The 11,434-nt window shown below is 30.2% G+C and overlaps 3 protein-coding genes across 7 annotated transcripts; all 3 read left to right on the top strand.

Moving 5' to 3' along the window:
* Window positions 1–28: 28 nt before the first annotated feature.
* Window positions 29–2,850, top strand: LOC114880121 (glucosamine-6-phosphate isomerase). 5 transcript variants are annotated; one of them, XM_029195767.2, is made up of 6 exons: window positions 134–623; window positions 766–930; window positions 1,004–1,288; window positions 1,358–1,716; window positions 1,851–1,936; window positions 2,546–2,850. In XM_029195767.2, coding segments are annotated over exons 2-6 (855 nt in total). In that variant the 5' UTR covers window positions 134–623; window positions 766–806; the 3' UTR covers window positions 2,547–2,850. The 5 variants fall into 5 exon arrangements, with proteins under 5 accessions (XP_029051597.1, XP_029051600.1, XP_029051598.1 ...); XM_029195765.2 differs by having other exon boundaries at window positions 1,851–1,975; XM_029195764.2 differs by lacking the exon at window positions 134–623 and adding an exon at window positions 29–118 and having other exon boundaries at window positions 1,851–2,850.
* A 305-nt stretch (window positions 2,851–3,155) lies between these two features.
* Window positions 3,156–5,377, top strand: LOC114880116. Its single transcript, XM_029195755.2, has 2 exons — window positions 3,156–4,499; window positions 4,605–5,377. Exons 1-2 carry the CDS (start codon window positions 4,016–4,018, stop codon window positions 5,354–5,356), a joined length of 1,236 nt encoding a protein of 411 aa, XP_029051588.2. The 5' UTR covers window positions 3,156–4,015; the 3' UTR covers window positions 5,357–5,377.
* A 3,626-nt stretch (window positions 5,378–9,003) lies between these two features.
* Window positions 9,004–11,107, top strand: LOC114880104. The gene is made up of 2 exons (XM_029195735.2): window positions 9,004–9,386; window positions 9,595–11,107. Exons 1-2 carry the CDS (start codon window positions 9,159–9,161, stop codon window positions 10,264–10,266), a joined length of 900 nt encoding a protein of 299 aa, XP_029051568.2. The 5' UTR covers window positions 9,004–9,158; the 3' UTR covers window positions 10,267–11,107.
* The last annotated feature ends 327 nt before the right edge of the window (window positions 11,108–11,434 follow it).

Raw genomic sequence — 11,434 nt, 5'->3', positions numbered from 1 at the left:
GTAGAATATTAATTGTTTTTCGAAATAACCGAAAGAAAGAGATTAGGTTAGTCGTGTATCAGCTGATACAGTGATTTGCTGAATACACTGTAAAAAACTACTCTTAATTTTTTTTCAGGTTCGTATTCATTTTATTAGTTGCATTCATTTTTGTTCCACCTTTTTCATAGATTTATAATTGACAAAGCTCAAAATGTTAAAATATGTTAAAGAAAACTAGAATGATGTCTTTGTTAGGTCAACAACCATTGGTTATTGACCTCTAATCGAGGCACAAAAGTCCATTCAATATATGTAATATAAGTTTAATATACAGGCATCTTGCATACGTATGACATACACAAATATGTATTCTAATAAGTTTCGAATAAAGAAACATACTATATTCAATCATTTTTCTGCTTTTTATAAATGTCGAACATAAAAGACCATAAAAAGGAAATAATGAACAATAATAGCATTCATATATGTATAATTTATTTTAATAAAGTACAATAATTTTAAATGTAATGCAAAGTTTAAATCAAAAGTACTGTTCTCTGTTTATACATTGAGATAAAGGGTGTTTGGCATAGAGATATCTCTGCATATACACATATACCTATAAATTTAATCAGGAATTGGTAAAACAGCATTGTATATTATTTCTATACAGTTTATTGTAATAATTATAACATTAAAATTGTTTGTTATATTTTTATAAATCATTTAAATTTTTCAATATATTTTATGAATTATGTTTTATAATTTTATATTTTCTTTCAGTATTAGGTGGAAGTTTATGTTACACATAACACAAATTTAAAATGCGTTTAGTGATTTGTGACACAGTGGATCATGTAGCAGAATGGTCTGCAAAATATGTTTTAAAAAGAATCAATGATTTTCAGCCGAATAAGGATAAATATTTTGTTCTTGGTCTTCCAACAGGTATATGTTACTTTCAATATTTTAACATGTCATTAAAAATGAGTAGGTGTGACAATTTCTTATTATTATTTAGGTGGCACACCTTTGGGAATGTACAGAAAACTTATAGAATATCACAAAGAAGGCAAACTTTCCTTTCAATATGTAAAGACATTCAATATGGATGAATACGTCGATTTACCTAGAGATCATCCAGAGTCTTATCATTATTACATGTATAATAATTTTTTTAAACATATAGATATCAATCCGGATAATGTACATATTCTTGATGGTAATGCATCGAATCTTGTACAAGAATGCGACGATTTTGAGAAGAAAATCAAAGATGCTGGTGGAATTGAATTGTTTATTGGTGGTACGTACATGACACTTAATATATACATATAATAAATCAATTTTCATACAACAAAGCATTATTTTTTAGGTATTGGTCCAGATGGACACATAGCTTTCAACGAACCAGGTTCCTCTTTGGTATCGCGTACAAGAGTAAAAACATTGGCACAAGATACCTTACAAGCCAATGCAAGATTCTTTGGAAACGATATTTCAAAAGTTCCAAAACAAGCACTGACTGTTGGTGTTGGCACTGTAATGGATGCTAAAGAAGTAATGATTCTCATTACAGGATCTCATAAAGCGTTTGCCCTTTATAAAGCGATAGAAGAAGGTATCAATCATATGTGGACTGTGTCAGCCTTTCAGCAGCATCCTCGTACAATTATTGTTTGCGACGAAGATGCGACTCTAGAATTACGTGTGAAAACTGTGAAATATTTTAAGGTACGTGCGTTTAAATGTTTGCGTTACGAGAATCATTTCAAAACACATGGACATTTAGGTTCAAAGATATTTATATTTCAGTCGAAACATTTTTCTATCATATTTGTTTTATAATGAATTTATATGATATACAGGCTCTCAGTGCTGTACATCACAAATTGATTGAAGAAGATGGAGATGCAATTCCTCGTTGTTCAATACAAAATTATTTGTCAAAATGGTAGTTACTTATTCATTGTTATATGAATATAATTTTTGGGTATGTTTTACATTTGAAAGCTGTATTTGATAGAACGAACATTCTGTCAAATTTATTTGTTATCAGTATTCAATGAGTTTAAGAAAAAGAAAGATAATATGATAAGTAAGATTATGAGATACGGTCGAAATGGTAGTGCAAACAGGTATTATATATAATTTTATTTTTGGAAAATTAAATTTGAAAATTTTTAAAAATATTTCTAAGAAAATTTGTATACGCCACGTAAGCCATTTCATCAATTCTTTGGTTAATTCAACAATTAGTGGATCTTACAAGTTAACATCGCTGAAGTATATTAACAGTTAGTGTTCTTTATGACATATTGTTACCTATCATGTTTTCATTGAAATCCATGACGCTATACATTAGTGATTAGATAGATATACTAACGATGAGACTACACATACCGAATGTATAGCGTTTAGTATAATCTGCGGTGTCACGAAACAACATTTTTTCACAGATAATCAATTCCTTTTTTATTTCACTATCATTTCGACCGCAAATTGTATCAATTATATACAAATTTTGTATACAGTACAGTCTGTAATGTTTTGTTTTTCACAGAATTTATGGAACATTTATAGACTCCGTGTTACTGTTAAACATAAAAAGATTTGAAGTCTCGAATAAAAAAAATAAAAAAAATTAAAAAGATGGGTCTGAGGAAGGTGACACGAGTTTCGTGTATGTTACGTATTGAATAATATTTTACCGTAAACACTATATGATGTATGTATTATATACGTATTAGTTTTATTAAAACACCAATTATTATATTCTTACAAATTTTTGTTTTCAAAAAACAAAAATGTTATATTTTTGTATTATTATACTTTTTCATGAATAAACTTACCCTTTTTATCACGTAAGTTTTCTTCAATAATCTTCTTGTGTTTCGTTTATTTATGAAATAAACTAAACACGTGATTATATTTTATCGCATTTTCATTGGATCTATCAGCTCATTGGATGAGCAAGGTTCGATGATTTTCCATTTCGTTGGAGGGTGCGATAGTGTGGAAGGAAAATCAGCAAAGCTTGAATTTTGATAGGAGTCTATCATCCATATTACAAGAAATCACTTACATATCTTACTTATCTAATTTCAAATGCTCGTATCACTTACCTAGTATTATGGGTATTATAACGAAATAAATTATATCGTTTTTTCCAACCATACCAACAAATATTGAGATCAAGAATACGGTCACTGTCTATCGTAAAAGGCGACTAAAAGGGGGATGTAACGTAAGAGGACATAACTGATGTAAAAATACCTGTATCAGAGAGTGAGAAACGGTGTTAAAAGTAAGCGAATGAAATGATCTTAAAATCGAGAAAAATGTGTACCGAATGTAACGTCGTACAGGGGCATATAGACTTGATATCTTTTACAAACACCGTCTCTCGGATGATTGTTGGGAAATTCCTTGAAAAAAGGTAGACAGCACCCGAAGGAAAACCTTTAATCAACGAATGAACATGAAGGATTGTTCGAAAGTGGCACTAGTTACCAAAGGGTAACCTACTTACTAGCGTGATCGTTTTATAGACGTAGATACGCGCGGAGATGAAAGAAGAGGTGAAGAAATGAATTGTCAACATAGCGTTTCAGAGTATACGTTTAAAAAGGAGAATCAAGCGTAATGAAGTGGGAGAGATCCCGCGGGGAAACGATCATTATCATCGTAGCGACTGATGATAAATCGTATAGAAACGTTGTCGGTATAACATGTACTTATGTACGTGAATCGGTCGTCGGTGTTGCGCCGGTTTCTGAAAACGAAAAATTGACGTTTGTGTTGGACAGCCTTACGTAATACATAGTACACGAAGAGAACTAATTGATAAGGTCTATTAATCTTAGGATCTGAGTAGTGCTCGATTTTATAAATCCAATGAGTACTTAAAGAAGCACATATAAGTTATTGTTTGAAGACCACGCGGCCATAGCTCGTCGGGAAGTGATTGAACGGGAAGCGAATTTTGAACACGGTGGATATACAGATTTCTGTTATTCTTTAACGCGTAATCATGAGTAACGATGACAAAGAATTGAAGGAGGTTGTGCTTCGTGATCTGGAGCCGGTTTTGCATCAGAAAATCGACAATAAATTTACTATCGAGAATTTCACGACCAAATCGTTGTTACCGCCCGGGGAGAATTATGGAAGCTCGATTTTCAGTGTCCATGTCGAATTGAAGAATGAGAAAACTGGAAAAAAGGAGGAACTTGAGCTGATCGCGAAGATGGTACCACCGACCGAGTTCCAGAGACGTTTATTCAACAGCTCTCGTACATTTATGAAAGAGATCTTTATGTACGACACCATCATCCCGGCGTACAATAAACTGGAACTCGAGTGCGGGTTCAGGGAGAGCGAATTGTTCGACATTGCAGCGAAATTTTATGGATCCAGGTTGTCGTCGCAGCCGGGTACCGATTTCGACGACAACGCGGTTATTCTGATGGATAATTTGAAGGTCAAGGGTTATTACACCGGTGATAGATCTAAAGGTGAAGTAAAGCAATAAAATAATTTCTTCGAACGCTTCCTTTTTACAATCAATTTGTTCGTTATTTTATTACTGAAAGCCGTTTTGTTTGAACATTTTTATGCAGGTTACGACTTAGAACACGCGGAAATGACAGTGAAAGCATTAGCGAGATTCCACGCTTTAGGAATAGCTACCAAGATAAAGAAGCCTGGTATTTTCGAGGTGTTCAAGATGTACGCAAAATCATTGCCCGGTGAGAGCGTCGGTGGAAGCATGTTTAAATTGATCTTGAGCAAAATAAAGGAGGATCCGGAAATGAATCCGTATTTCGATAAATGTTACAAAATCTTTACGGAAGTGACGATAGATAATATCTGGAACGACACTCTTCGTGAACCATGGACGACCATCATTCATTCGGACTTCTGGGTGAACAACGTGATGTTTCGTCGGAACGAGAAGGGCGCTGTCGATGACGTGAAATTCATCGACTTTCAAATATACCTATACGGTAGTCCGATACGCGATTTATTGTTTTTCTTGTTCTCGAGCGTGGAACTGGAGGTAACTGACGAAGAAATAGAGAATCTAATGGATGAGTATTACGTAGCGTTCATAAAGACGTTAGAGAAAATGGGATGTAAAACTGACGTTTTCACCAAGGAGGGATTCAAAGAGAAAATGCACGAGGATGCCGAGCGTGAATTCGTACATTTGTGCTTCATGGTAAAGATACTCACGTTGAGCGTGAGTGACATTGATGATTTCAATTATGATAAAATGCAAAACGTTTTGAATGAATACAAAGGTAACGATTTGTTCATCGAACGGCTACGCAGAGTGGTGTTATCTTTCGTTAAACGTAATTGGATCTAAATAAACCGTTAGAATACGATAGATCCTGTCTTGTCTTTTTCTGCATCTTCCATCACTCGCCTTTAGCAACAAATATTGAAGCGTATAGAAGAGCACTGTTACAGGGTAACGAAAATAATTAGTACATCACTATCCGCGAGATTACACCTGTATTGCTATGAGTCATATATTTGCGGTTGTATTAAAAAGGGTTACATAGATCCAGCGGCAATTCTGCCAATAAATGGGGTCTGTATATGTGGGGGGCTGAGGAGCTATCAGCGGTGCCATTAGGCGGGTGAGGGGCAATACTAATGTCCTTATTTCCAAAAATTTTGGAAGTATTATTCTGTACGCGTTTAAATTCGTTACTTTTTGGCAAAATATTACACATGTGTAGTCTTATATTTATTCGTTTAGTAGGGCAAGTAGTAAAAGGCAAGGCTTCGTCTTGTATGTACATTTTCTCTTAACACATTCAGTCTGAAGGATAACGTCAATACTACCTCCGAGAATCAAGAGAAAACTGACTGACAAATTTTTGCGATATAACAAGGCAGTAAATTAAAGCATTCAAAAGTGGCACCAATGTGTCATCTATTACTCAAGATCGTGTTAAAAGTATGTATTAACTGCTAACACAGTTTGTATTACAATCATAAGGGGTTGAATGCCATAATGTGGGGGGTATTGCTGGCCCCCACTATGCATTGAATATGATCGAATAATTGAGGGAACAATTTTAAGTCATATTAATATTACTGAGGCAAAGTATCAAGGGGAAAGGTTAAATTGAAAAATGGGACGATGTATGTAAGCACATAATTGCAATTATAGCGTGTCTTGCTACACACGTCCATTCGAGATGTTAATCTTTGAATGGTGATGGTTGGGCAACGCGATGGGCACGTGACGATACAATATTCCTTTATATCTGTTAAAATATCATTTCTAATACTTATTGTCGTATTTCATACCCGTATCTGCAAGAAAATATAAGCTGACACGTCACTGATGAAATAAACCGATTGTATCGTAATTCCTTTTAACCGTGAGATATCAGTTTTAGAATGACTTGTGAAAAAAGGGTTAATCGCTTCTATGTGACCATATTTTTCTCAGGAACAAAATTTCAGATACTCGTGACCAAAGATACCTTCAATTATAGATTGTATTTTTATGATAATAAATCATTTATAAAAAGTCATTTATACCAAACATTTTATAAATCGTTAAAGATAACTTTTTTTTATTAAGATGATTAATATCATTAAAGATTTCAGAATTTTGAACATGATTTTATAAAATACATGTTTCTTACAATCATTAATAAAATTAGTAGAGAAAATTAATAAAATTGATGAAACCAAAGGAATAATAAAATTTTTGACACGGATTTCAATTCAGTCATTTATCGGCATATCTTGTACATATATCAGTGATTCGAACGATAAACAGAAATAACAGGTAAATTCCAATTTCTGCAGACATCACTAATTTGAAGATAAATTTAAGCGTTCTTGGACTTTGTTTTTATTATGTAAGTACTTACCTTTGCTATTGGTAAAATACGAAAAACTAGATAAAATATAAAAAGGATTAAGTGTGCTTGTTCTATTACTGAAATATAGAAATCTTGTTACAATTATTGATTTTATTATAGGAAACTAATAACTATGGAGAAATTAAAGGTAAAAAATTTTTAATTATCTAATTTAAAAGAAATTAGTTTGTTATCAGCAGTGAAATACAAATTTTTGAATTCTAATAATTTGAAACCTTATGAAGAGAATAGAGCATTTTTAAAATATTTATAATGAATTTTATAGTAGTAAATTGGTTATATATTGGTAAAACTTATTTTCGTAACTATAAATTACATAAAATTTTATTTAGTATTATTTATTTGTTTTTACATAAATCATTTTTCTTTCTTGCCCAGGAAACAAATTTTAATAAATCAAACTCAAACACTGAAGAAAGTGAAAAATTTGTTACAATACTGCTGATAACTAATGATAAATATGATAAATGATGAACATTCAAATTATCTTAAGATTAATTATGATAATAAAACGTTAATTATATGTACTGATTGTATCCTCTTTTTTTAATACCTTGAAAATATATCATGATGATAATTATGTTACTTTGCACTGCAAAACATGTGTAAAAGAATAAGGTATTGATAACAACAAATATCATATCATTTTTATATTAAATAATAATATACAAAACATATGTTTTTGATGAAAGTTTAATTTAAATGTAAGTTGTAAAATTTGATTTTAAATTAAATGTTTCTTTCGTTATTTTTTAAATAAGTATAAAAGACTATTATAACATCTTTGTTGAAAATCATTCTACGAGCAATTATATAATTTATATAATTAGTACAGGAACGACATACTGTTTTCAAAGGCAATTACATTTATGCTATTTTAAGTATGTGGAAGACGTAACTATACTTACGTAATTTCATTTTATTGTAACGACTCTAATAAATTATATACACAAGTTGGGCCATTATTTACTCTAAGTGGATCAGTGATATTTTATTATTTAGTAGTATTCACAATTAGTCATTTACTCTTAATAACAAAATGAAAAGAAAAGTTTATTTGGCACTTTGTCATTAAGAATGTAAAAGGAAGGTTTGCACTAGATAAAGCTTCTCAAACACCGTATACGAATAAAACTGACACACAATGCTTAATGTTTTATGATTCGCGATAATACGAAGGCACATCTGAAAAGTTGTTGAAAAAAATGTTAATTTGTTGTTGGTATAAAATGCGGAGTTATGTGCGTAGAAAAGTAATAATTAGAATTTTTACAAACATTTTTAGTCAAAATTTGCACAATTATAAAAAAATGTTGACCAAAATTTTGTTTGTAAAAATGTAATATATCGCAATTTATAGCCAACTGAAAGCTGATTAACTTTCATAATTATGTGATAATAGGTAAGGTGCATTATGTGAATTTATGTGAATCAATCGTTCTAATTAATTAAAAGTATATAGATTGTTCAGAGTCTTAAAAAATCGAGCTACAAAAGGAAACGAAAAAATTCGGGCATATTAGCGCAACATTTAAATTCGTATTATTCGAGATTTTAAGAATTTCGAGATCTCGAAAGTCGAATCAGGCTCTGGTGTGGTATTGGCGCCAAATTTGAAGATCATACTTATTTCTTCATTTAAAAAAAGCAAATCCGAAAAATACTTTTTTATAATGATGAAACAACATGAAAACAGTATTTCTCTATTCTTTCTTTTTTATTTCTAATTATTCAAAAGTAAAGAATTTTAGGGTTCTCTTATATGTACATAGTTATAGCACGTAGTATACAATTTACAGTATAAACAATTCCATTATTATTAGCTTTAGTATTTTTTTTAAAACACTTTTTCTAATCATTAAATATTACTTTACGTATCTAATATTAATGATCTGTATTAATTATTAGTAAAGTAATTAAGTATATTTAAATATTTATTTAATAATTTAAGACTTAAAATATTAAAAACGTAAATGTGAAACTAAATTTGTTATATTTATTTACAAGTGTTCTTGAGAAATTTAATTAGTTTAATCGAAAATGATGGAAGAAAGTGAAATCACACATACCATTGAAAGAGTTGTGTGTTTGTTAGCTTGTACGTATATTTACGCAACAGTTAGAGCGTGTTTGCGATGGAGCAGGCAGTTTTATAGTGGTAGATACCACTTTAAAAATTTTTTTATATTTTTATAAAACTTTTAAACAGATTTATCTGCAACTACCAGTATTCTGAAATTCGATTTTGTAATTAAAATAATGGGTTTATTTGTGATGCAAAATTTCCATGGAATAATTCTGTTTATATGGATTGTATCTATTCTAACCTTATCTAAGAGTGATGTGGTTAAAACAGATGGTACTGCACCTTTGACATCTGCATTAAATGCAACTTCTGTCCACGCATTTCCAAAAAATGAACATCAGACATTACCCTCATCAGTTAATTCAACATCTGCATCCGTTGTTCCTACAAAAACATCGAACGTACGTATCGATGCTATTTACCTCGTTTGACAAACAGTTCATTAGTATTTTAATGAACTGTCAAGTAATTGTTAAGTTTTCAAATTAGAAATGTTATACTATTTAAAAAAGCAATGTATATAATAATATATTTGTCTTAAGTTAATTTTAAGTATGCCAAGTATGATAGCGACAATTAAATATGAAGTTAAAATATATACAAATATAGTTTCAGAAAAATGTTACTACTCCTTCAGTTGCTGGAGAAGGCGGTCCAATTTCAATACCTTCTACTACACAAGACATGACTTCTTTCCATTCACCAAATGTTTCTAAAGAAGAAAATACTCAGAATACAGAAAATAGAAAGAATACCAAAATTGTATCAAGAAAGGGAGCAAACGAAATGCTAAATACAAAACAAGAAAATGTTGCTGACGATGAAGTAGCAACGCTTAATGATACAAAGCTAATACCTGAATCTTCTTCAACAGCAAGTATTCCTCATAATAATGAAAAACCTATTGATCTTAATACAAACGCTTTAAAATTGAATACTACTACTCTAAATAATACTTTAAATGCTGTAAACATAACGCAAGAAATGTTATCGAAAAGTACTACTGTAACAGCGTCTTCGGTTCAAGAACATCGACCAAAACCAACGGCTACAGTAGTAGGACCTAACAGTGATAAACGAGCATTTATATCGCATACGAAAGGTTTGCATTTAGGAATGTCGAAGAAAATTAATTATGTTTTTCCAGTTATTGTTACTCTCATAGCTCTGCCGATATTAGGTGCTATTATTTTCATGATATATAAACAAGGTAGGGATTGTTGGGACAAAAGACATTACCGGAGGATGGATTTTCTTATCGATGGAATGTACAATGATTAATATTTATAAAATCATTTATAAAGTTAGCTCGCAACAATGCTTTTCTATACTCAGTATAAAATGTACACTAAGTAATCAAGCTTCAATCATATATATCAAAGCATTTACATAAAGAGTTATAAATCTTTTTGTTCTGCCGTAACTTGCTCCGTATATATTTTTACTATATTACTGCCGTGGTATGAGATTTATTACTTGAATTATATAATGTAGACATTTTTAGGCAAAAACTATCGTTCATTTGTCAAATTTGAAAGCCAGAAAGGTACGTGGGAAAGACAATATGGAAATAATAATTCCATTTACACAATCATGGTAATCAAAATACTTTATTGAATGCTATAAATAAAGTATTTCAAAATGAGCTTTGATTCGAGCAAGTTTTGCAAACTTATTAAGATGTACAGTTTTATACATATGTAAATATAAAAACGATTTTTGAAATCTTTTTTAATTACAAAATTCTGTATAAAAATAATTTGTTAATAATTTGCGTTAATTAAATTTGAAGTTGAATATTTCTAACATAAAAGTAAACGTGCAAAGATTTAAGAACAATGTTAAGTTTTTTCTTCGCGGGTTAAAATAACTTTTCATGGTGCAATTAAAAAACAAAGTTTATTTCAAATAAATTTTGTTAACGATAATATTTCCATACAATTTCCTTTTCGTTAAAATTTTTTTTTCTCAATTTTAGTAAAAATTCACTGTATATTTATAAATTGTAAAATAATATCTAGCCCACCAAAGAAATTTGATTTGTGTAACAAAATATTTGTAGCTACTATACTAATTATTTTATGGCTTTACATTTTCATTTTTGTTATTAAAAAAAAATTGTATAAAATTACGATTGCCATAAAGAAAGAAATGAAATGAGTATGGAATACTCATTTATAAAATTATACTAAACTAAATATAAGCAATGGTTAGTGCAATTATTTTATCGGATAAGATTTTTGCAATTGTTATTAATTAAAATGGAATTCTACGAACTTCCATTTCTGTTTATCATTCGTAGAATTTATATTTTATCTAAATGTAATGAAGCAATAACTATTTTTATATATGTATGTAAAAAATCATTTGTATTGTTATAAAATATAAATACTTGTAACTAAAGATAATATGTCGTATTATATTCTATGTTAAGCGATAATATATGATT

This window comes from Osmia bicornis, chromosome 5 (genome assembly GCF_907164935.1).
Source record: "Osmia bicornis bicornis chromosome 5, iOsmBic2.1, whole genome shotgun sequence".
NCBI lineage: Eukaryota > Metazoa > Arthropoda > Insecta > Hymenoptera > Megachilidae > Osmia > Osmia bicornis.
This window is presented reverse-complemented; position numbering and strand designations above follow the sequence as displayed.